The 27,059-nt window shown below is 39.4% G+C and overlaps 1 protein-coding gene across 3 annotated transcripts in view; it reads right to left on the bottom strand.

The window, feature by feature from the left end:
• Nucleotides 1-27,059, bottom strand: part of FER (FER tyrosine kinase) — a 437,414-nt gene that overhangs the window by 302,406 nt on the left and 107,949 nt on the right. Inside the window, exons 6-9 of one of the 3 annotated variants that reach the window (XM_019517242.1) lie at nt 17,410-17,593; nt 14,348-14,485; nt 12,981-13,100; nt 20-142 (exon numbers count right to left, since the gene is read on the bottom strand). In XM_019517242.1, the coding sequence (XP_019372787.1) occupies nt 20-142; nt 12,981-13,100; nt 14,348-14,485; nt 17,410-17,593 (565 nt within the window). Of the gene's footprint in view, nt 1-19; nt 143-1,900; nt 2,174-12,674; nt 12,796-12,980; nt 13,101-14,347; nt 14,486-17,409; nt 17,594-27,059 lie in introns of those variants that run through there. The other 2 variants (XM_019517244.1, XM_019517243.1) reach the window with 2 other exon arrangements.

The raw sequence follows: 27,059 nt of genomic DNA, 5'->3' as shown, positions 1-27,059 counted from the left end.
TGATACCTGTCATACTTACTCAGACTTCTTTTCACAGGTCTTAGAAGATTCTTCTAGCTTCTTCTCTAATTCCAGGACTTGCTCTTCTTTATTCAAAAGTGTCTGCTGTGTCTGAATCAGTTCTTCTATTACTGTTTTCAGCCTAGAATGCATTAGTTTAAAAAAATTAACAAAAACATTCATATGTGACACATGACAGTTTGTGCATATTTTTCTCTATATAATTAAATATGGTAGAAGAGCTAAAAATGGAAGCAGCATTTCTAAATCTACATTCTAGTTTGTCAGTTTCCCCTTCTTGGCAATATGTTTCTTAATCTGTTTATTTTATTGATATAATTTCTCTTTGCATCCACTGTAGAATATGTAGGCATACAAAGTAAAATGAATAATCTGAGTTTCTTAAAGGTTTTTTTAGCATAGATACAGAAAACATGGTAAACAGACCTTGGCTTCAGTAAGATATTATAAATTAAATGTGAAGCTATCCGAAATATAGACGTCTTCTAGACTGTTGAAGTACACTTTAGAGAAATATTTACAATCGGTAGTAATGACATATTCATGCATAAAAGTAATAAAAGCAGAGCCAATAGGTCTTGCACTACAAATCAAAACACTCCATTTGAGCACAGTAGAGGGATCTGTAGTACTCTTCTTTATAATTAATCATATTTTTTAGAAATCTAGCCTTTGGTAACATTGTTAACCTGACAGCAATAAAAGTAAATTTGTACCAGAATACTCTATTAACTGAAGCATTATTGCACATTAAAAACATTTATTGTTACTCTGTAAGCATACTTACAAAAGATTCAAGTGTCAGAAGTGTTGCCTAATATAAACCAATTAATATATTGACACTGCACATAGTAGATAAAGGATTCGTTCTCTGATACAGGGATATGTATATTTATTTCATAAGTGTTTTAATTCATATTAAGATTGAAACAGTTCTTCCACCAGAAGAATACTGAGTAATATATCCAGTTATATTCCACTCTCTCTTTGCCAATCATGTTATTTCTAATACACAGGTATCAATATACATACTCCAGCAACAATGATATAATTCCAATTTTTTTTTTTTTACTGTGCTATTTTTTTGCACAAATACTATTGCTACACTCCTGGCCTGCCTGTTTCATCTTGAAAAACAGTAGGCTTTAGCTATCTGGGAACAGTACTTCATATTTCATAACTCAAAAACAGTTTCACTGGATTTGACTATAAATGTGATATTCCCTGTTTCCCATTACATTTTATTCAGTTGTTATTTAATTCCCAAAGAATTTAATTTAGGGTTCTGAAATCAGATTTAAGCTTATGAACCTTTCATTACCAAAACACATGGAAATGGGTCTCAGGACGGCATAGTTAACAGAAATACAAAAATACGTATATGTTTATGTTTAAATAAAGTCTACACTAGTCCCTAAATGTCAAACAACTCAGATCTCTATACCTAGTAAAAAAGTATCATATGACAGCCCCATTTTTACCAAATATCATTATTATCATTAGTAATCCATTTAGTTAGTTTCAATGCAACTAAAGATATGGGTCATAATATTATGATGAAAACACAGCAGTAATCTCTTATATATGCACTATGACAGAAACTTTGTATTGATATTAAATTTGAAATGAATTCAATTATCTTCATTTTTAAACACTGTTTAAAAATATTTAATTGCTGACCATATATCTGACTTTAAATACAGTTCTTTCAACATTTTTCTTTCAACACAGTACTAATCTAAAAATCAACTTATACAGATTCGGCACTGTATCTAATGATCAAGCATTAATATATGGAAGTTAACCCAAATTAACATTTACTGTCATCTCAAAAATGCATCTTTTTTTTTTAATGGCAATGCTGGGTGAAAACAAGCTAAATGCGTTTATAAACAGCGAATTGCAATATCACATTGCTGTTGATCTCCCCAATACCTCTGAAATCTGTAAGGAAGTTTGGACTTATCTTTAAAAAAACAGCTAACTTATTTTCTCTTACTCAATCTTTCTTTTTGTTTTAAATACCCATCTGTAGTTTGGACACCATTTAGGACTGGGTACAGCTGGTATCTCACACTATCTTGTATCATCACCCTGGGTAATTTGTCACAGGATATTTCACCGTGGCCTTGAATCTGTCTTCCAGATGAAACTGGTTCAGAAAAAGACTATTATTACTAACTTGTCAGTCACTTTTATCATTGTTAACTTTAATAAAAACAATTCTAATTCTTCATCTTTAAAATTAACATGGAAATATTAGAAATCTATGAAACATTCTACCTCATGCTGGGCTTACAAATTAACGCCCACACAAAACATCTTTGATATTCTTCTGGATCACTGACATCACACAGCATCATATATTAATAAATATAGATCAAAATTGTATAAAACAGCTTTTTGGAAGATTATTTTAGCTCACCTGGGAATGGTTCGATTGACGTTTCCCTTCTGACTTTTACTAGCTCATTAAGCAGTTTTATTCTTCTATGGCAGTTTATTACTTGCTCTTTGTATGCATACAAAAATCCTCTAATGACAATATTTTATCCTCGTATTATATTTTTAAAGAACTACTGTGTTAACCTATGCTAACTATTCCCTGCAGATACCAGTCTGCCTCTGTGTTGCATTGTACTGGTAATGCACCGTTATCTTTTATTCTACAATTTACTTTCCCTTATAAATTCATAAATATAAACTATTTGAAAAAGTGGAACTGAGATAATTTTCTACGTCATTTATTTTGTAAGTGGGGGTAAATGTTCAATTACACTTCGCCCAATAATGCATATATAGGACTGTCATTTTCCTTGAACTCGAAAATACATTTAATTGTTTTTGCTAAGGTTACTGATTTGGGGAATTTATGTTCATTTTCCACTTCCTCCCTATTCTGAAATAACTAAATATAAAAACTTACATCCGTTTGGTTCATTGGGATTCAAATGTAATGTTTTGTAATCTGCTAGGATATGATCTAACTTTCATGAATTCAGGCTCATGAAGTCATGATCCAGCTACATTTTCACTGACTTCAGCGGTGAAGAATCAAGCCCCAAAATGCAATTACCTACACATATAATTAATACAACATATTGATCTTTCTGCAGACTTTCCTATTGATGAATTATAAACTAACCAATGCATCCACCCTGTTCTTTAATTGCATACAACAAGCCTAATTACATTAAAATGTTAAACATCTTAATGTGAATTATCCACAGAAAGGAATATTTTTGAAGTTTAAGACTTTTAAAAATGACCTCTGACACTTATCTCATACCTTAGGAATTTTCATCACAACTTAAAATAATTGAACCTGAATAGACATAAGGTTATTTATGATGGGGTATACAAATCAGGTCTCTGCTTTGGTTCAAGTTTGCATATGCTCATTAGCCATAATCAGTTTTCTAAAAAAATAAAAATCAGAAGTTGGAACCTGAACACTGTAATTTCAAAGTAGTTCTCTTCATACACTATGCTAACAGCAGCCCTTAAACCTTTAATATAATGGGGGGGAGGGGAGGAAACACCATTAAAAAAAGATTTTTTCCTGGGTCTGTTTGGGTTTTCTCTTTAAACATGCTGGTTTGAACCTTGTCCAACCTTTGCTTGACTAAGATCTTATTAATAAATTACCATAAAAAGCTGTGTGATCACTTAATACTAGTAGACATAACTGCAATCACCTACTGCTGGCAGTCAAATTAGCCAGGATTGAGGGTATGATTGAAGAGTAGTGGAAGGGCACAGAGAAATCTTAGTCAAGATAAGCGTGTGGCTGCTGTTGTTAACAACAGATGGTACTGAGCACGAACTGTAAGTTTTTTTGCTTATGACAAGCAAATAAAAGCTTGGAGCACTGAGGTAAAACTCCAGAAATGTGATCGTGTTACTTATTCAATCTTATGGTATAATATAGTGTAAAAAGAGTTGGGTGCAAGAATTTTTTAGTCTTATTCAGGAAAATGTATGCATCTACGTGGCATTTAAAAAACTTACATCTGCAATTCATAGATAAAATTTCAAAAACTAGTACAGTAAAAGTCCTGTTATCCGGCATTCTACTAGCCGGAATAGATTCATAGATTGTAATGCCAGAAGGGACCTTGGAAGATCATTAGGTCCAGCCCCCTGCACCAAGCAGGAAAGATAACTGGGGTCAGGTCACCCCAGCAAGGTGACTGTCTAGTCTCCTCTTCAAGATTGCCAGGTTAGGTGATTGCACCACCTCTGGAGGGAGCTTATTCCACAATCTGGGCACCCTGACTGTGAAGAAGTTTTTCCTAATGTTGAGCCTAAATCAATCTTTCAGGAGTTTGTGGCCATTACTCTTGATTTTCCCCTCGGGTGCCCTGGTAAACAGCTGCTCACCGAGCCCTGGATGTACTCCATAGTGTTGTGGTAAGCTGCTACCAGATCCCCTCTCAGCCTTCTTTTCCTCAGACTGAAGAATCTGAGAGTCCCAGATCACTCAGCCTTTCCTCATATGGCTTGCTGTTTAAAACCAATCATACGAGTGGCTGTTCTTTGGGCTCTCTCAAGCTTGTCCATGTCATAGTTGAAGTCTGGTGCCCAGAACTGGATGCAGTACTCCAGCTGCAGTCTCACTAGTGCTAAGCAGAGCAGAAGAATCACCTCCTTGGCTTTGCTGGAGATGCATCAATTGATACATGCCAGAGTATTATTTGCCCTACTGGCTACAGCATCACAGTGCCATCTTATATTCATACTGTGGTCTATTATTACCCCCACGTCCCTTTCATTTGTGGTGCTATAGTGTATTAACCGGAATTTCCAGCCAGCTGGACACAGGGGATTGGGGGGAAAGCTTGCATGCAGCAGCTGCCACTGCCACCCACCACCCTGTGCTACCACCACTTCACATCCGGCCAAAACGTCCACCCTGCACTGCCACCATTCCGTGTCACCCCCATCAACTCTCCTTCCACCACCATCCCCCACTCTGTGTCCAGCCAAAAACCACCACCCTCAGGTAACCGGAATATTTAGATACCCAGCACCCCCCATTCCCCACTCATGCCAGATAACAAGGCTATGTAATTCACAACCCTCCTTGGCAACCATAAGCCAATGGATGGATTAAACTTGCCCATAGAGAACATTTACTTTTTGCCATCTGTCATCATTTTAATAGTGATCACATTCTTTGATACAGAAATCCAAGCATGAAAAGTTGTCCATATACTAGTTCAAAATATTCTGTTACCTCAGAACTTCCGCTGACTATTTGCCCTGTTTAGCAACTCAAGCTACTACTCAGATTGACAGATCATGTTTTAGCTATACAATAGCTAAATCAATTTCACACCCCTCTACACATTACAGGTATCACTCATTTAACCAATAAATTCAGCAATTACCTTAAGGCAAGCTATATGTGCAAAGTACTTATCACATGATAAATTCTCCAACCAGCTATGAAGTTAAGACACCAAAAATGTGTACTACTTTATAGCTTGTGGATATCAAGCTTTAATTTACACATGTAAATTACCTTGCAGCTGAGAGCCCTGTCAGCTGATGGGGATCCCAGCCACAGGGGTGCACCATGGCCAGCTGGGGCTGCAAGTTCTGCAACCAAGGGGACTCTCAGCTTCAGCAGCTGTGGAGTCAGGGTCCCAGCAGCATGTCTCCCAGTACCAGGACCCAGCTGGGTCCTGGCAAGCACCAGACAACTATGATCTTCCAGCCCCAACGGTGTGCAGAGCCCCTGAGGCTGGGAGATCATGGCTGCTGCTGTCTCCCGGCCCTGGAAATTTGTGAAACCTTTGAGGGCTGAGAGATCACAGCAGCTGCACCTCCCTGTCCCAGGGGTGCAAAAGGTATGGTGTAGTATTGTAGTGACTATAATTGCTTTGATTGCTTATATTGTTAGTTTTCTTTTTATATAATGAAATATTTAACCATTAAGATAAAGTTAATCTTGTTATGATTTTTTTTATAATAATTTAATCAGTCATTATTAGTGTTCTGGAATTAACCATCTATTTTAAATTTCCTATTGCTTAGCATAAATATATTTGACCTATTAGTCTCATGATTTTAGAACTTAAATTTAGTATATGGAAAATGCTTATGCAAGGTTTGTGGCATGTCTGGAGTATGTGGAAAGAGGTAACAAAAGAGTGAATGATGTATGTATGTGACATCGTAAAGGAAAGCAGTCCTCTTGCAGCAGGTGAAAATAGCTTTCTGTGGTTTAATGGTTAAAGGCTGCAGCGACATCTAGTCAGCAGTTAAGGATTACCAAATACTAGATCAAGCCCTGATGGCTTAAGACTGCAAGCAACGACTCCCCTGGAGAATGCAGACCACAAAGCTAGAAAATCATGTCCTACCAAACCCAGCCTGCCAACAGGACAAGGAGGATGACCTTCCCGTCTGACTCAGCAGAATCCATAGGCTTGTATGGACAGCAATCACTATAAAGAATGAACACAAAGACAAGGCTTTGGGTCTTTTCCACCTGCAAGAAGGAGTTTTGGGCACGTCCAACAAAATCTGACTCCATCTCTCGTGGTCAGTCTGGCCAGCCACCAGACTGACCTGAGCAACTTTAGAACTTGGTAATACCTTAACCTTTGCAAGACTAACTATCTGTGTGTGTGTGCTTGTTTCTTTGTATGAATGAATGAATATGCATGGGAATGAGCGAAGCAAATAACCTTACTGTTCTTTATTCTTTTTATGTTTTATGTTCCAATAAATATGGTGTTGTGCCTTATCTCTTGATAAGTTTCCTGCTTGCTTTTAATTCACACTGTATGCCCTGTGCACACAACAATGGCAGGAGGTATGATTGTGTGGATTGCACATTATACCCCATCACAGATGTACCTACAAATGTAAAAGGGCCCTCAGAGCTTTTACTGTGTAAATGGCTATAAATTTTGGAGAACTCATATAAACTGATGAGACTCTTCAAGAATTATATTGCAATTCAGTTTGTAAACATTTCCCTTATGTAAAATAAACATTTTCCACTTACTATGTTTCATATTATTTAACAATTCCAAGAAAGCATTTGTCAAAACACCAGAAAATGAAAATCACAAACACAATCTGACAGATTGCAACACTGCACAGTACGTAGCATGTGGCCTCTCAGTCAAAGGTATGTCAAACAGCCCTTGCAGAAATGTCATGTCATTGCCAAATATATTGTACTTTTCACTTTGCTAATATGCATGCCAAGTACAATCCACAAAGTTATCCTACAAGGTGGGATTTTTTTTAGATTAACCTTCTGAAAACGTGCATGATCCAAGAAAAGATTAACATACTACCATATTATTTGGATTTATTGAAAAAACTATTTTTGTATAAACAGAAATATTCTATCACTGGATATGCCAGATATTTCAGAAATATGAGGAAAGTAGTGAAAAATATATGAGCATACAATAAAATGAGGATGCAATTTCAAGCTACCTTTATTTTACTTCATATATGTCATACCACACTTCTAATGTATTTCAAATTGTTGAGACAGACAAGGAGTATATGGAAAGAGGAAGGGAAATGGGTACACAATGTTCCCCGGTTTCTTCATGGCATGAAATGAAACAGATTGTACTAAAAATGATTTTAACAGGAATTTCAAAAGCAGATTAAGCATCTAACTCCACAAATTTAAAAAAAACCATCTACCCATATGATTTTATCTTAAAAATCTTATTTAGTATCCATCTGGATCTAAATGCTAAAATACTTTTGCAAATCTAACACATAGTGATCAGAAACACTTGGGCAATTCACATGATGATTAATATTAATCCCTACTCCTACCCCCTGTCCCTTTTTTTTTCCTTCTAAGAAAAGAGTTTTAAAAGTAGCCCATGTTTAGAATATTTCACATATTCATCACATTTAGAGCAGTTTTATTTAACTCTTAAAAAAATACTTTTAATTTGCTACTTTGGTGTATTCTTGATTGAATCTCAATTTTCTCCTAAATCCAGCTTGACAAAAATTCAAAGATACAAATTTTCTAGTATATAAGAAATGCATCATTTCCCAACATAATAAATAAAAATTAGAATCTGAATATACTAATAAGATATAGAACTATTTAAAATATTTGGAGGTCAATGTAGCACATGCTTCTGATTAGCAAAACAATGCAAATCTGCACATTTTAACAGTTATACCAACCAATGAGAATGAACCTTTCTTTAAAAAAATAAATTAAGTACAAATGTAAAACAAGATTAAAAATCGATTATTTAATCAAAGTTTCCTACCTGCTAATTTAAATAATAATTAAAAACAGTTATTTGAATCACTTTGATTATAATTAGTGATTTAAATCAACTTATAACAAATGGATTTCAGTACTTTTCCAAGCAGAAGGAAAAAGGAAACCGTCACAGAAATATTTTCAAGAGAAGATGAAAGAAAAGATAGTAAGGCTAAGATTCATAATGGATCATAAGATGCTAGTAAGACAAACAAGAAAATGATAAGATATGCAGTCAGGACTTCAGTGAGGAAGGCCTTGTGGAGGGATCCATGTGTGATGGAGCAGGCAGCCCAGCCCAACTCACTGCTAGGTACAGGTCATGGGGAATGGCAGGGAGCTCCACACTATGGAACCAAGCCGGCTCCACCCATTTGTCTGCCGCCCTGGCCCAGCTCCATGACCGATACTACCAGTTTCATTGAGCAGGGCTCCCCACAGTGGCACAAAGCCCAGGCATGAGCCCCACGCGATGGAGCTGCTGGCCCAGCCACATGGAGTCCTGAGGCTCACCAGGACTCTGCACCACCTGGCAGTTCTGCCTGCCACTACCACTGGCTGCAGGGGCTGTGCACAATGGGAGAGCATGTTTGTAGGACTGGCCCCCACACGCACAGCCCTCTATACATACACACACCCATACACCCCCATATCCTCCCCTTCAACACACCCCACAAGTCCCCCACATACCCAGTCCCCCACAAACCCCATACCCACATACTCCCCACAAACACCCTACACCTCTACCACGCCACATCCACACACCCCAACCCCTCTGCAAACCCCACACACCCACACCCTCCCCCACACCCACAGCCCCTCCAAACCCCATACCCCAACACAATATACATTAGTAAGACTATTTTTGTGCTATAATGCAATCACTTCTATCTACATGATGCAAACATACACAAATCAAGACAAAAATATTTTTTGAAATAAAATTAAAATATATGAAGACTCAGATCAAGTATATAATTTATTTGTTTTTTTCTGGTTCCAAGAGGCCAAACCCAACTTCCCAAAAGAAGCACTTGTGGGAGCAAGAGGAGGGACTTCCTATGGCAAATGTCAGGGGTCAAGGGCAGGACTTCCAGACCCAAGATGGCAGCCAGCAGGCATGGCAACTGTCAAGGGGTGGGGCTACCTTGACAGCTCACCAAAACCTGTTAAGTGGGCCTCCAGCTGAAATCATTGCCTACCCCTGTTCTAAACAATGCCAATGTCTAACTCTTCTCAGGCTTCAGGCAATGTCATTGTTGATGGATCTTTTCACCAGGCATGAGTGACATATTTATATTATTGGACTTCAACCAGCACTGGCAACTGCTGATCATGGAATTTTGCTATCAGACCTCAAGAATTAAGCAGGATTATGCCAAGGTAACTTCAGTTATACACCAGCAAACACCAACTCACTTAGGCTGTATCTACAGAGCTCTCCAATTTTGGTGTCCCGTACAAATCTATCCTCTCTCCCCATGTTGTTCAGTAATATACACATGTAACTACTTGGCTAAACCATGAAACAGGTCAGAGTAAAACATCAGCAAGCCATAAAAGTGCCACACAACTGCCTGTCACCATCACATCAAAGACAAAAGGCACTATTGCTCAGCTATCCAATGGCTTTGGTGAAATCAGTAACTGATTGAAGAGTTGAAACTAAACATTAGAAAGGTGTCTGTAAAAATGGTGAAGAAAACAGAAAAATTCAGTGCCTCTACAGCACAACCTGGAGAGTCTCAAGACCAGTGGTCCAAATCATCTAGTTCTTCAGGCCAGATGAGTACCGCAGGACCAATCCACAGGACGGGGCCAGTCCATGGCCTGAATGTGGCATGCAATGCCAGTTCATCTGGCCTGCAGAGCTGGAATTTGATGGTGCTGTTCTCAGAGCTGCAACAGCTGCCACTTGTCTCACCATCACATTTCCAGCTCAGTAGGCAGGCCAGCAGGCTAAATGATTCAGTTCCTCACTCTAGATCTGGCCTGTAGAGCTCCCTAGAGATCTGGAAATTTAGCAGATAGACAGACAGCAGCAGTCTTAATTGCTCCAGCCCTGGGCAATTTCTAGATTACACATGGTTCTGTGGGCCAGATCCATCCTGTAGGCCATAATGTTAAGACAACCCTGAGTACTACTATTCACATATATCAAAGCTGCTTATTACATGCAAATAAGTACAGCTGTGAAAGGTATCTTTTTCCAGCTATAACTGGCAAGAAAACTGAACTTGTTATATTGTATGAAGACTTCTGCAATAATAGCCTAATATTATAAAAGCCTAAGTCTGTCTGTCCATCCATCTGTAATACTTTATTCACACTTTGATTGGCTGACGGAAACAGAAAATCAAAGTGGTCCAAGCGTAGGAGAGCGCCACCATGATTCCAAAGCCACGATGAGGACCAGATGGGGGTGGGGGAGCCAAGGCCAGCAGTGCTCCCTGCAAGAGACAAAACAGCGGCAGCATGGGGCTTTAGGTAGTGGCACTCCATGCCAGCCCCCGCTCCTCCACCCCGTCAGTGACAGGTATTTGGCTAGTATATACATAATGTCCAGGCTTAATTGGTATATTTTCCTACATCTAAATAAGACACCTCTCACCTTGTAAATGTATTCATGTTTTCCCAGAGCACAAAGAGCCAGTTCCTCACTAACACATGGTGAGAAAATGCATTAACAGAGTGTATTTCTCTCTTCATTGGCTGTTTGCAGAATATAGGTCAAAACCATACTTTCATTCTCAGTCTGCAAAGCCTTATATGAGATCAAGCCAAGCAGATGACTCCCCCATTCAGTATAATTCCGCTCTATCACAACAGATATAGATCTCTTCCTGGGATCTTATATAAAGTCTTCAGTCAGGAGAAATCCAACAACATGTTCTTTTCCTTCAGATCCAGAGAGGTGCAGCCACCTTCCCACAACTCCCAATTCCAGGACTCCTGGTCCTGGCTATACATGTCCCCCATGGCTGGAAGCCCCCTCAGTGAAGAGAGAACCCAGCAAGAGAAGCCTGGTTCTTGCCAAGGCAGGGGAAACCCAAGATGGGGCTCCCCCTACACCCACAAAAAGGCACAGTCTAATGCACAATCCCAACAAAAGATGAACATTTAGTTTCCATAGGTAAAAAAAAAGTGATCATTCATGTGACTGAATTGCTCTCTGTTAGGTATCACCTATATATAAAATCAGAACTGAAAAAGGCCTCGAGTATTAAACCATAGTCTTTAAAATATTCCTTACTTTTTTACTCAATAATGTAATTCACACTTAATGTTTCTAATGGAAATTGAGGTCCCAGAGATTCCAGGTTCAGAGTCCATTACCTAAATACACTTTCTATGAGTTTGAGAGACTATTTAATCTTCATAACAGTATTTAACGAACCAATCGTTTGTTACTATGAAAGTATTCATAATGCAGTCTCATAACAATTAGGTCTGTGATTCTAAATTCCTGGTTTGAATTCTGAAATACCAAATTAAGAAACATCTTTCTCAAAAAGCAATTAGGTATTAATCATTTACACTGCAATAACGTAACAGGATCAAGAAAAACATCGACTCTCCCATAAGTTCTTTTCTAACAAGCCACTCATTTTTCTTCTTTCTGATAAAAAGCCCATTCCTGTGCAGCTAGAATCTACCTTTCCCACTTCTAATCCTTTTTCAAAAAACAGTTGCAATTCTCGCTTCCCACTTTTGACTTTGCTTTGCTCCCCTACATGTATTATCTTACTCTAGAACTCAGTCTCTCCAAAGTAATCAGATTCTGAACTATTAATGGTTCTGTGTTATATATAGCATAATCCATAAAGGGATTTTTATTATTTTTTACTGTTCATCCCCTCCTTTCCCTGTAATGTTATCATCTGTTACTTTTATGTCAAATAACAGTCCAAACTAGATTTTATGCTATTTTGGGATGCAATAGTCGTATTTTAGCATCTAAAAGGTTGCCTCTTTCTTTGTAGTATGACAGCAAAAAGCTCATCAAGAATAATTAAAAATATAAGAAATAATTACTCTATCTTTTCAATGACTTATCACTTCCTTCAAATTTTAATTTAAATAAGTTGATGAACTGCATTAAACAAATGAAGGAAGCACAAGCACATAGGGACTTAATGATGAAGAAAGACTTCTAAATAGTTTATTTTGCTGTTCCTTTTGCTAAATCTCAAGCTTTGTGTTAAGTACATTATGCAATACATGGTTCTCTTACAAACTGCATGCTGGAAGCTTTCATGTCTAAGCAAAACAGAAAAAACAGAATACAATATATCTCCTAACATTTGTAATTAAGAACTATTTTTCTCCTAATCTCCAGTGACTGGACACTTTATTTTTCCATTTTTATTCTTCTTTTTGATTCTTCTGAGTTGATGGTTGACTATAACAAATTTGTAGGGCCCTGAGAAAAATCACAATTTCGCGGACTGTGCGGATACCATAAAATTAGCCCCACACCGCAATTTTTAAGGGTCATGAGCCTGTGCCAGAAAAAAAAGGAACAATAAAAAAATACCAGTATGTAAGAGTTCTGAAGTAAAGCTAAAGTCTAATTTTTTAAATTAGGCCTTATAAAATGTGAGAAACTGATGACATGGTATTGTGTGATGAGCTGAGTATGTGAACTCAATCACAGCAATCCAAAAAGATGTTTTTAAGTACTTACATGGCTTGCAAACTTTCTGCTGTTAGATTATTCCACATAATCTCATTGGCTTGAAGATTTTCATTTTCTTCCAGTAAAGAGGTATCAAATTCTATTTCTTGTTCTACAACCTCTGGTGACCTATTAAGTAACCAAAATAACTAAGATATATATTTATGGCATATACATTGGCTATTAATATCACTCACAGGCTAAATAAGTTTCATTTTTTTAAATGGTCATGTAAATAGAGAAAAAGCATTTAAGCACACTTAGTCCTTTGACACAAGTTACTTCTGTAGAGCTATAAAAGCCCTTATAAGGCTACAATAAAGGAGTGTTCATACATTTTTAAGACTGCAAGAGTGCAGTCTTAAAAAGCATACTAGAAAACAAAAACTAAGACAACTTCCTGTATTAAGGTCACTATCTAACCAAGACTTTCAAAGTGTATTCATCTGGGTGTATCAGTTCACACCAAGCGATTTGGTTGCAAGACCAGATATAAATAATTGGACCCAACTAGCTTAGTGAGACTATTTAACTGAAACAGGAGACTGCTCAATCACAGGCAACTAAAATTCATTCTTAAGACAAAGCTGGCTTGAAAGAGCACAGGATATAGGCAACAGTGGGCATGCCTACACTTCAGTCACAAAGAAGTAGCTATAACTAGGGGCCTACCTAAATCCTGGTGGAAGTCTGAAGCACAGCAGTGCCTTTAATTATGCTCTTTTCACCATGCACCCCCACCCCCAGCCACTGAGTGGCCAAGAGGCAATTAATGCTGCAGCTTGGGTCTTTCAGCCACTCAGCAGTGGGGAGGACATGCAGTGAACAGAAATTAAAGGTGCCACTGCACTGTGAACATCCGCCATAATTTAGGTAGGTCCCTAGCTATAAAATACACACTGCCAAAGGAGAAAGGTAAATTACTTGGCAGAGCTGTGCTGCCATAGTTTCGATCACTACTTGTACTCAAGATGACTAGTTTAAAACTAGCCCAAGTACTACTGATCTCTACTCTAAATTTCACTCTCAGATGCACACCATTTTTTGTGGTAAATTTCTCTGACATTTCTACCTCCAAAAGTTGTGTCTAGTTGGATATTTTTAACAGATATTAGCTGTAATATCTTTTTTTTTAAACTGGTAACTTAGTGTCAGACTCCTTTACCTATAAAACAAGTCCTTGCACAGTTTAAATGTGTGGGGACGCACAACTCAGACAATCTTATAAACTATACTAAAATCATGACAGGCAAGGAGCAACTTTAGGAAAACCAACTGAAAGAAAATGAAACATCATTTCTGCAGTGTGAAGAGGCAATATAGAATATGGTTTTCTCTTGTCAGAGAAAAATGGATGAAAGTGAAAAAATATATACCTGTGAGTTTCTATGAAGCCACTGTACTCTGTGTTTGGGTCAATCTGTTCAACGGAAGTCTGAATCTCTTTATGGACATTCACTATTTCTTCTGTTACAAGACTGGTGATTTGACTGTATTCATCAAGGATTCCTTTTCTAAAGAGAAAAAGATCCACATATACAACACAATGGACTTTCATGAATATTCGGAAAACACCTTAATTTACAAACTAAAAGAAAGCATTTAAAGAAGCAGGAAATTACTTAAATTTTAATCTTTTGTGTAAATATTCCTAATGTTTGGTGTTCTATAATATATACAAACAGTCAACTTCATAAGAATTTTGACCCTGAACTTAACAAAACAATACTTTAGTCCTTGTTTTGGTAGCACTGTAGTGATGTTGCAGCCATGATGGCCCCGGAATTACATGAGGCAAGGATTTGTCAACGACAAAAATATCCTTTATTGGACTAACTGCATTTGGGATGGACTTGGATAAGCTTATGAATGTGAAACTTTCTTCTTTAGGTCTGAGAAAAGAAGCAGGTACAGTGACAGTTAAAAACCAACCTGGAGTCCTGTCAAACTAAAGAGAGAAGTAAAGGATACAGACACACAAACTCCAGTAGTAGCATACTTTTTACACCTCCCCCTCCCCACTTTCTGACCTCACGTCATAGATCATAGACAGGTGGCATCAGTAGCAGAAATCACAGTGTCTACTTGAACTACCTGAAGCTATGGCTAAGGTTTCAGCATACAAGCAGTTAAAAGGAGGGCTGCAAGAACTATTCCACAAAAGGAGGTGTAACCATGAAAAGGGCAAAGAAAGGCCAGGTAATCAAACTGGTTGTAATGAACAGTTGAGCACAGGACCCCAGACTGGCTAGAGAGCTGGTGCTAGGATGGCAGCTCAGCCTGCAAGCATGGAAGGACAATACTGTTGGTGACCACAACAGTTAGAGCAGTCAGCCTTCATCATAATGCATTCCCACAACACTGAGCTGGAGCAATAGAGACTGATCTTAAGGGAAAGTGAACTACAGCTGGAGGGACTGCAAAAAAAGGTAGAGTATGAAGATTGCCAGCAAAAGAGAGAATTGGAGCTGGAGATAGACAGAGTAGTTCCAGGACTTCAGAAACAATAAGTCCAAGAACTCCAGGGGAACACAGATCCTAGTCCCAGGTCCTACTTGTGGTCACTACAGACTTGGGGGACAAGGGATCAGGGAAGGTCCTCACTAAGTATGTTCACTCCAAGTTCCTCCACAGAAAATGGAGCATGTTAAGGCAGGCAACAATGATGGCAAGGTGTGTTTGGAGTGAAGGTATGCTGAATCCCAGGTCTCTGAGGTCTGGGAACAGACAGGCAAAGAGGAGGTTTGTGTCTCTGACAAAAACTAAGAGCACTAGCTACTACCTGTAACCAGTGCTTTGCTGGATAGGGAATATACAGAAAACACCTTAGGAGTGGGGATGGACATAGACCAAGCACCTCAAATTAGGGGTGCACAAACCCAGGCCCACAGGCCAGATCCAACCTCCAGCAACGATTTTTTAATAACTTTTATTGAACCAACTGTATAATTGGGAAAGCAGTCTGAGGAAAGACATCTGTGGCAGGACAGTAAGGGGCACTCCTCCACCAAGCCACCTGCCTCACTGCGCCCAACCAAAAACTAAGCCTCAAGTGCCTCCCCTGGGGCATCTACATCTGGCCAACCCCCTTCCTGCAGCACACCCACAAGCCTGGGGTAACTGGTGCCACCACCCGAGGTCTGGTCTTTATCCAGGCTCTGTGCCTCCTGGGGTACACAGGCCTTGTAGGTCTTAAGAGTACTTAACCCACCATGAGATCTTGGGGTGCTTCCTTTAGCCTGAAGCACAGAAAGTAGCCTCCCTTAGTCAGCCCAGCAAAGGGAGCAAAAAGGCTTGCCCAGTCCCTCTCAAACATTTACTGCCAGGCTTGCTATGATAGATAGCTTTACTGATTGGAGAGGGAGGGCATAGGGAAAGAATAGAAACCAAAAGGAATTTTGAAAGAAAACAGCCTTAAGCAAAACAGTATAAGGGACTTGTTGGCCCTTTCAGTACGTGTCTAGAACACTTAAGTCTAAGTTGCTGGCTACAATTCAAATAAATTACTCACAGCAGCATCCAGAAGATTCTGAAGGTACACAGCTTGATTCAGTAACCAGAAGGTGTCTCTCTGACCCCCAAGATGGAGGGACCCTATTTATAAGCTTTCTGATCTCACCACCTGGACCCAACCAACATCAGGTATTTTCTGAGCATCACTGATGCTGACCAGTGAGTTTGAGTAAGGTCAGACCTCACCTTGAGAGACCACTGCCTTAGAGCTGCTATCCCAGGTCAAAGGTGGGAAGTTTAACAATAGCCTGACCATAGGGAGAGGAAATCCTCCCCTCCATAGGGGATCCCCTAGGCAACCAGGTGGTTGCCTAGCAACCAGGCTGATAGGCACATGGGTAGAGAGAGAGAGAAGGGGAAAACAAACAATCCAAAAAGATAGGGCTGGGATGAAGTTTTTTTCCACACATGCTAATTAGCAGATGTCAGAGCAGACCTGGTTAATCAAGTCTGTTGGATCATGCTAATTAGCATTCTCCAGCAGCCTTGGTGTCTCATATATTCAGCATCCCCAAACTTCAAAATGGTAGCAAATGAGCTTGAGTTAAAACACTCCCACCACCATTTTGAAGCACGGAATACTGAATGCACAAGACACTGTGAGTGCTTAAATCAGAGCAGCTCCTGACAGCCACTCTGACTATAAGCACCCCTCCCTCCTCCACACCCCAGAGCACATGTAAAGACACCCTTGAAATCCAAAAAGCTTGTCCAACACCTCTCCTAATTATACACTGGTACAATAAAAGATATCACAAAAAATCCTTTCCTCTCATACACTTCCTGGACCATCACAGCCACAACAACATTGTAACCCTACTACATTTGTTTCTAATAATGTTCAACTCAGTATTACCTGGAGCATGAAATAAAAAACTGTTAAAAAACAGGATAAATTAATAGCACAAGAAAAGATAGATCTTACAATGCTTTAATCATTTCTTCTTGCATCTTCTGTAGTGAATCAAGTAGCCGAGGGAGAGTAGTGTCGTAATATTGGTGCTGATATAACTGTGCTCCTTTCAGTGCCAGTACATACTGATTATGCAATGTGTGCAGTTTCATGTTAGCTTTATCATAACGGTCTTTGGCTTTATCAGTCTCCTTTCCTAAGGAAAAGAAAAAGGGAATGAGTTTATGGGGATTTACAAGATTCTTGTGCTTGAATATTTTTCAATGATACCAGAAATGAATACTACTTCTACATCAAGTTCACCTCTTTTTGGACCCTAATGTCTTTTTCAACAATTTGCCATAGATAATCTGAGAATACACAGGTCTTATATATTGAACCAAAATTTACAGTCATTACTCAAGACTAAACTCTGGTAACAACTCCCAATGTGTTCAGCAAGGTTTGTAATGAATATACCTTTAAGAAGAACTATATTTACATATATTTACAAAAAGTGTGTGAAAGCTTAGCAACGGCTGTCTTCTCACTGGTGTGAAGAAAGCATAATAATTAGAAGTTATATCACAAACATAGACAAAGATGCCTCCCAAAATAAACATGTGGCAGAAAGCAACCTTGGTTTCTCCCCAAAAATCTCTGCCCTGTGACACTGTGATTTAAATCTCTGTGCTGTGACCATTCAATTATGCTCAGAGGAGCATAAACTTCGGAAAGAGCCCTCTCCCCCAAAAACTCATGAACAAGGAACAGCCGGACACTAGAAAGAATCTCATCAGCCTCTGGAAGAAGTGTGTGAGTAAGCTACTCAAGATCTGATAGATATCTAGCTGGCAGTAATTTAGATGCGTTATCAAAAGGCTACCACAGCCAGACTGTTTGCTCTTTAGGATTTCTAAGATATTGCTCAATCCTGTACCCTAATTTACCCTACCCTTCGTAATCAATAAAGTTCTCCTTTTTGACTGGTGCGGGAGACTTATTGAGGGGCGGGTCTAAATTATGCCTAAGAGACCCCTTAGGTCTGCGGACTAAGGGAGACTTCACTTTTTGCCCCCGGACTTCGGGAAGTGCCCCAAGTGCCTGTATTGGGTCAAGTACCCATAGGACTATTAGGCCTGTGTTTCCCCAAGGATACAGGGCCGAGACAGTCCACTCTCGGGGTGGTGGCGGCACATTACCCCTGGACTAGCGAGCGTGCTCCGGGAGAGGGGTCGGCCGGACATAAGGCGCCCCTAGGGAGGCATTCGGAGCCTGGAAGGTGGTCGGGCACAGGGAGGTGGGCGGCTCAATGCAGGAGCACCCCCTACTGGCCTGCCTCACGTGGTGGAAATAGCAGTGGGATACGAATACCCAGCTGTTTTCCTGAGGTGGGATCTCTGCACCCGCCACAAAACATACAGTATTTTGTCTGCTTCTGTTTCTTACTATAATATAAATTACCATATTTTCGCGCATATAGTCTGTGGGCTATACACGTTTTTACAAACTTGACAGATGGGTGCAGGGTATACAAGGGTACAGGCTATGCAGAGTCTTTAGCACACCATAGCCCGTCCCCGGCTGTGGGCTGATGTCATGGTGGCGGCAAGCCCCGGCAGGATTGAGCATGGATGGCGAAGGCAGTAGGGAGCGGGGCTGCCTCCCCCCTACCCCCACAGCTCCTCATCCCTCCCCTCCCCTGCACCACTTTTAGCTGGCTCCAGCTCCAGCAGCCGTGCCCAGCAGAGCCTGTGCTTGAGCGCGGCTGGCGGCAGTGTGGAGTGGGGCTCACAGCTCCTCATTCCTCCCCTCCCCTACAGCAATTAGCTCCAGCTCCCGTGCCCAGCAGAGCCCACACTATCAGGTGTGGGGAACACATGGGTGCAGTCTATACACGGACTATTTTATGAAAATACAATTTTCCACAGCTTATACATCGGTGCGCATTATATCAGTGTGTGGGCTATGTGTGTGAAAATACAGTACTCACTGTTTCTCAAAATACTTTTACTCCATGGAATTTTCTTTTGATATTGCAGATTGACCCACTCCTTTATGCTATGAAGTCCAGCTGAAGATTATGCAACTGGAAATTCAGATTCACAACCCTGAACAATTTACTGAAATGTCCCTTTAAGGCCCACTTTTTGTAGACTCTTAATATACTATTTTTTAACGGTTAACTAGGTTAGGCTATATCCTGTACCTTATTATCTTATTTATTTATATCATATTCCAGTACCTTACTCATCTTTTAGACTCTGATCATGCTTTAGAAAGGCAGAAAAGTCCACCTGTACAGAGCTGATCGCAAAAGCAGAGTCTTGGACTGTAACCTTCTCAGGCTAGCCACTGTTTGACATGTGTGACTCCTTTGTTATTTTCAACGTTGTACCAACCAAACCACACTGTCAGCATTCAGATTTTAAAAAAAATAATCTTTCCTTCTTCAATGGACCTTAACCACTAAAGCCATAACAGAAAGTATAAAAATGATACAGTAGAAAAAAGTTTGGATTTCTATTGCTGTGAAGTAGCAACTGTCTCATTTTTCTGAAAACTATTTTATTAGTTAAAGCTTAATGGTCATTGTTAGTATAATACATGTAAAAAAAAAAGTTATCTTATGACTGAACAAAACTTGTAGGTAAACGCTGTTGCCAACTTGTTTCAAGAAAATTTTTTCACTTTGGAACCATGTACCCCAGCTCCAGAATGATAGCAAGAGACAGCATGATCTACAGAGCTCAACATTCATACAATCATTTTCAACATCATTTTGCATAGTACTCCGTGGCTGAATATTTTCAAGTCCAGGGTTCAGGATTCGTGGTTTTAAATGTGCATGAATGCCAAACCCACATCTTAAATACACTTAAAGGAGCTCTGCTGCTGCTGTGCTCCCGCCACCACCACAGCAGCCATGCCACCCACCCCCCGCAGCTGCCGGGGACACTGCATTCATGAATGCAGATGGTGTTCATTAATGCAGTGCCTTATTTGCAGATTTCACTATTCGCGGGGGATACGAGAATATATCCCCCATGAATGGCAAGGGTCTCCTATACTACCATTTCTGCATGCCAAATTTAGATGCACAAATACATACACACATTAACTAATCAGCATGTCTAATCTGAGTACTTGCTTTTCTAAAAATCTAGCCCTGTAAATTCAAATAGTAAATGTCCTGTACTTTAACACACAAAAAGAAAAACTAGCAGGGAATATCTTGGTATTTTTGTGCACCAAACAAAAACATACACATCTCAAGAGCTTCATTAATCAAAACTTCTCATCTTATACACCTATACTAGTAAATCCACCTTGAAGTCAAGATCCACTAACATACTAAACCCCAAAAGATTTAATTTTCCCTGCTACACTGGGTCAATTCCTACTTTGCAGAGTCGACATTCTTAACTGAAGATCTCTATAGGACTTTTCTCAGGGGCACAATCCTTTGATGTTATGTTTGCTTGAAGCAACAACATTTCTACTTCACCCAGAGAATAACTGTATTCTATTACCGGAAACATAAAACCAATATGCTTTTCAGTTTGATACTCAATGTACATTTCTTAGAAAAGTGTAGACTGAATTTTGAAGATCCTACAAGTCAGAACCAACTTAAATTTCTTCCAAAACATTGCACACACAGAACTACTGCACTCACAATATTTTCATTTATATTTTAATCAATAATTTTCATTTGGATAAAGAAAAAAAATCAGCCTAAATTAAATCATCTTGCAAATTAATCTTGACTGCTCTATATTAAAAAGGTTTATTCCTTGACCCCGCAAGAAAGCTAAAATAAATATTTATTTTAACAGTATACAACACCACTTTCTAATTACCTATGAAAGCAAACAAGAAAGAAAACTTTAAAATAACTTAATTTCCAAAGCTTATGGCCAGCAATTAAAATGAGGCACAAAGAAAAACAATTAAAAGGAAAATTATTAGACAGCAAACATAATATGAGCCTGATTAATATGGCATTTGGAGACAATTAGAATCTAAAAGTTGACATCTCATCTGCAAAGATAGTTAAGTGCACACAATTTACCTATCCCCCAAAATAAAAATCTAAGGCTGTGCCTATCCTGCATGATACAGTATGGTATACGCATGTTTAAGTGAGCTCAAGTGCTGGAGGCAAGAAACTAGCTCATTGTGGTTAAAGTGGTCTGCACTGAGCGCTAGGCTATCATGGCAAGTAGCCAAGCTAGCCCATTCAAAATTATTTTAGCTAGTTCCATCATTGTACTGCAAAAAGCAGTGCACACACATTCCTTAACTAAATTGTACAGTCCTCTTTGAACCCGTATATGACTTCTTTGCTTCCCATCCATCTTTTGAGTCCTACAAAATATTATCCCTCTTTACACATAATTGTTCTCATGTCCTTCTACTTCTCGCCTTCCTACACTGCCCTGAAACCTCTAAAACAAAATTAAAAAAAACATTATTTATCTCCCTTTTCCCACCACATCTTGTATATTCAGTTAAACTGCCCTTTACTTTGGAAAAAAGCTACCACCTCTTAACCCTCCTACCTTGCTCTTTTCCCTACTTTTTCCCAAAGATAATAATTTGAAATATTCTTTCTATTGCCTTTTCAGTTTGTATTATAAGATGTTTTGACACCATCTGTAAAGCACTGTATGCATTTATATAAAATAATAACTACAGTACCCCATTACATTCTTTTCCAGGAAGAAGACAGAGAACAGTAGCATATAGTATGCTTACTAAGTTATGCTTATGGGAAAAGTGCTTCATCTATGCATGTATACATCTCCATAGACAGATCCAAGTGGGGAGGGGGTGTGCAGAAGCAGCAACTAGTGCTGCAGGACTGGTGGTATGCCCCACCCCCAGCTTCACCCATCCCAGCCACTGGGGCAGGCTGACCACCCCAGAGGAGCAGCAGCAGCTGGGGACTTTAAGTCCCTTTATCAGATAAGGATTCCCACCACTCTGCTTTGGGCACCCATTCCCTTCCACTCTGCTCAGTGGCATGACTCTCCCCTCCCATTTCATTCCCTACCTTGCCCTCTCTATTTACTGCTTTGAGCACAGGAAGACCCGCAGGCTACCACCGTTGTCCCAGCTTCTCTTGCCCCACAACAGCTGAGGCTGTAGAGAGCAGAAAGGATCCCAGTTCACCTGGAGGCCATAGCAACATGGGTTGGGTTCCTACTCCCAGGCTGGCAGGGAACACCCAGGGAAACTGGGCAGGGGAGGAGGAATCCTTTTGTCACTGCTGCTGACCCTGCCAGCTGAACCCGCGGACTGGCTGGAATGGGCAGAAGTAGCTCTGGCTACCGCCCACCTTCAAGTCAGCAATAGCAGTGGGCAGGAGAGGAGCGGAATGGGAGGAGAAAGGAGGGAAAATGCCTCTGAGCAAGGAGGAAAAAAGGAGGAGGTGCCAAGTGGAATGGGTTCTTACCTGCTCTGCAGACTTAACATTGTCCCTAGCTGCTACTCCCACAGAGTGGTCCAAAAAGGTGGATACAACTGCACCACTGCACTCACCCTTGTACATATGTATGCACCATAATGAATAAATTAACAGTTAAACTAAGCTCAACATATTCATGTTGACTACAAATCATAACTGAAGTGATGCTATGATTGCTAGTATTGCACCACCCTTAAAAATGGAACAAACAAAAAAATATTTATTTTACTTCCAAGATACCCAAGACGCTTTCCACCCCTACCCTCAATTATTCCTTAAATGGAACACCACAAATCATTTAAGAATGAGCTGCACCATTATTATTCACTCTCAACTTTTAAATAACAGCTTTTGGACTTATAATTAAGAAAGAACACATCTAATAGTATTCTATCTGTATTGCAATTGGCTTTTTTTTAGCAATAGAATGCAGTGAAGCAGGGTACACAGTTGTTTTACTTGTCAATTAACAGGGAGGAAAACATCCAATTTCTCTTTATCTGTATAATGAATTTCATAACCAGCTCTAATTATAATTCTATTGCCATCAGTTGTTGACAAATCTGTTTAATGTTTATAGTGATAGACTGTGCATACAATATGTCATGCCATAAACACCATTATGAAGCTGGCAAAATTCAATTATGTAAGTTTGACATTTGCAAGAAAAGCTAGAATGCTTGCTAAGCTATTCTAGGAAGTCAGAGTATTCTATTTTTAAAATAAACTTTTGCCTATGGACATTTTTACTCCATGCAGCATAATATAGTTGTCTACTAATAATTTTTACGTATTTCTTTTAAAAAAATAAAACTCAAGTGGTTCAGTTTTATTCTTCAGTCTTTCTACCTGCATAGTTTGAACCCATAATTTCCCCTGGAATAAATTGGTAGGAACTCAATTAGTAAACTTTGCAGCCATGAATAATTTAAGTTCAAAGTATGAATTGAATGTCTTACAGTGTCACTAAACTGCAGAGTAAACAGCTCTAATAAACTGTTCCAAAAAAATAAACTTTGAAAAGTTCCTTTTCCCTGTATTTGCAGAAATACTGCATCAATAAATGTGGGTCATTATATAAATTTGGGATTGCATTCTCTTCTCTTTTGATTTCTTTTAACTTTTTTAATGCTTCTTCAAAAACTAGAAATTAAGGCTCAAATTCTATCAGATGCTTATCACAGGCTTCTAAACTGTGCTCAAAAACTCTCCAAATCTGTCTTAAAGTTTACACGAGAGAGGAGAGAGAAGTGATTAGCCTTGTTCGTCTGAAATCAGGTAGAAGACAAGGCATGGCGGTAACTCATTCAAAAAATGCAGCTTACAAAATAGGCCATAATCTACAAAACCTTTTGGCACTCTGAATGAGTTAGTCTCTGTTCACACAGAGCTGGTTGAAATAATGAAGTCTGTGGCAAAACTCCTACTGACTTCAACAGGAAAAGGTATTCACCCATCTGCCCTACCGCTATTTGTAATAAAACATTAAAATATACAAAGCATGAAAAATGCTTAGTCACTCTTATTTTCAATTCAGCTCCATAACTAGATTTATACTCCCTGCTTTTGCAAAGTCCAATTCCAGTTAAGCAGCTTTCAGTGGCAACACTAGTTTCTTCAGCTAAATATCCCTATGCACTATCATGCAACAATGAATAACTCCACAAAAACAGAGAGAACCTTACCATTCATAAGTCATTTGAATAAAATTGAGTATATATTAGTATCTTTAATCTGACCACTGTGCTTACAATCTTGAAAACTTTGATCTGAAATAAGTATTGCAAGAACTAAGTTTTAGCCTGAAATATGTTGAGTATACTAAAGATGCAGAAGGATTGTGGGAATCACAGGAAAGCAGGGCTGGAAGGAACCTCATGAGGTCATCTAGTTCAGCCTCCTGCTCAGCCTCAACTAAACCATCCTAGCCAGGTGTCTGTCTAACCTGCTTTTGAAAATTTCTAGGGATGCTGATTCCACAATTTTTCTAGGTATCTTTACTACCCTCTATCAGAAAGTTCCTCCTAAACTCCAACCTACATTTCCCTTATTGTAGCTTGATGCCGCTTGTCCTAGTCCTGTGCCCTATAGCCACAGAAAAAAAAGCCCATGTTCATCCTCTTTGATAATCATCCTTCAGGTACTTGAAGACTTATCAGTCTTCTCTTCTCCAGACTAAATAACAATAGTTATTTCAGCCTTTCCTCATAAATCTTGTTTCCCAGGCCCATAATATTTTTGCGTTGACCTGCACTTGACTCATTTCCAACTGTCTACATGCTTCTTGAAGTGTGGGGCTTAAAACTGGACACAGTTCTCCTGTTGAGGTCTCACCAGTACTGAATAGACCAGAAGAATCATTTCCCTTGATTTGCAAGTGATGTTCCTGCTAATATAACTCAGCATGATGTTAGCTTTTTTCTGCAACAAGAGCGCGCTGTTGGTTCACAGCCGCTGGTCTACTAACCCCCAGGTCCTTCTCTGCAGTACTGCAGCCAATTGTACTTAAAATTCTGACTGGGACTTCGGGATTGCTAAAGTACTCCAGTTATTCTCCACTGCTGTGTTTCAAAGAGCACCACTTTTCTGATCACCTGGGCAGGATTGCTGGTAAGTGGTTCATCTTTAATTCAGCATCTACTGCAAAATACACAGGTTGAGAATCACCCAGATATGGAAGGAAGGTATTTCTTCAGGTCTGTACTGCAGACATACAGACCCCTACTTAAAAAATAAAAAGCATGATATTGTACTTTAGTGGACAGCTCTACCATAGGCACAGAACGCTTATCCCTCAGAAAGTAATTTGAAGTATTTCAACTCAAGAGAGACCTTGCCCTATATAAAGATGATATTTTTACTTTTATTTGATTAATACATTGCAAATGTGGTACCAAATAGTAGCCTGAGTAAAGCTATTAAAACTTTTGCCGTTCTGATTTTCTTAAGTAGTCTGGTTTTGGTTTCATTGTTTTGTTTGCATTTCTGGATGGCACCTGCTGACAAACAGAGCTCTAACACATCACGTAAAGCCAGTGTACAAGGAGAGACATCCCCATTATAACGAAGAACAAATCAGCATCTGAGCAGCTTGTCATCCTCCCCCCACCAATAATCCTTCAGATTCCAACTTTTTAAAATACAAATTTTATTCTTCAAAAATACTATGCAAAGCTCATTATTCCTCTGACAATTGCATCATTGTTCTCACTCTTAACCGTTGTCTCTTATAAATTTAAAACTTCAACTTATTTGAAAAGAATGCACCCATACCCATTTTACAATTTTCAAAATTAAAATTCCAGTAAAGTGTTTGGGTGGCTTTTCACAGAATCCCCCACAATCCTGTGAGCTTGGATCCAAGACATTATGGCTGCTTGCAGATGTGGGAGAAAAAAAAAAAGCAGCCAAAGAGAAGATTGAGTCAGATTATCTGGCCCTCTAACAACTGCCACAGGTTGCTCATCCCTGGGGATACTCATAATATATTTTGCAAGGTGTGATCCCCAACTGATCAAAAGTGATTACAAGGACCTAGGAACAGGAGTGAAGGACTCTCTTGATCAAGGGCAGAGGCTCAATCCAAGACAGATGAATGCAGTTGCAGATGTTGACAGGATAGCTTTCACTTTCTTAAATAGGACGGAGGGAGCGTTCTGTGAGAAAAACATCTTTCAGGAAGAAATATGGTCCCTCTGACAAATCAAGTGAAGACCACCTTAAAACACTGACATACCAACCTAGTGAAGAAGACTTTAGAGTAGATTCAACAGGAAGCCACTGACAAGCCCAGAGGTGATTAAAAATGGAGACCTAGTTACTGAGCTAAAAAGTGGGGACAAGAAACACAATAGAATCATAGGAGACACAGGAAGAAAATACTAAGGCAGTCTGCTGAACTTCTTGGATGTTTATAAACTAAGGCTAGAAAGATTGAAAATAAATGAGAACAAAAAAAGTCTTACTACACAAACAAAGCCATAACAGAACATATGACAGTGTTTGGAGCAGGATCAGCCGTGCTGGGATGTGTCCAGGCACAGCTGTCCTGCTTCACTGGCTTCTATAGACAAAGCTGCTGCCACTCCAAGGGCTTCAGAGCCCAATCCTTAAGGACAACAGCCACAAATAGCATACCTTACTTGGGGTACGGCTATGTCATATACAGACCGTAGGAATCTCCTGCAGAGGGCAAGCCTGGAAAAAAAAA

This window comes from Gavialis gangeticus, unplaced genomic scaffold (assembly GCF_001723915.1).
Source record: "Gavialis gangeticus isolate Ggan-Ray unplaced genomic scaffold, GavGan_comp1, whole genome shotgun sequence".
Taxonomy (NCBI): domain Eukaryota; kingdom Metazoa; phylum Chordata; order Crocodylia; family Gavialidae; genus Gavialis; species Gavialis gangeticus.
This window is presented reverse-complemented; position numbering and strand designations above follow the sequence as displayed.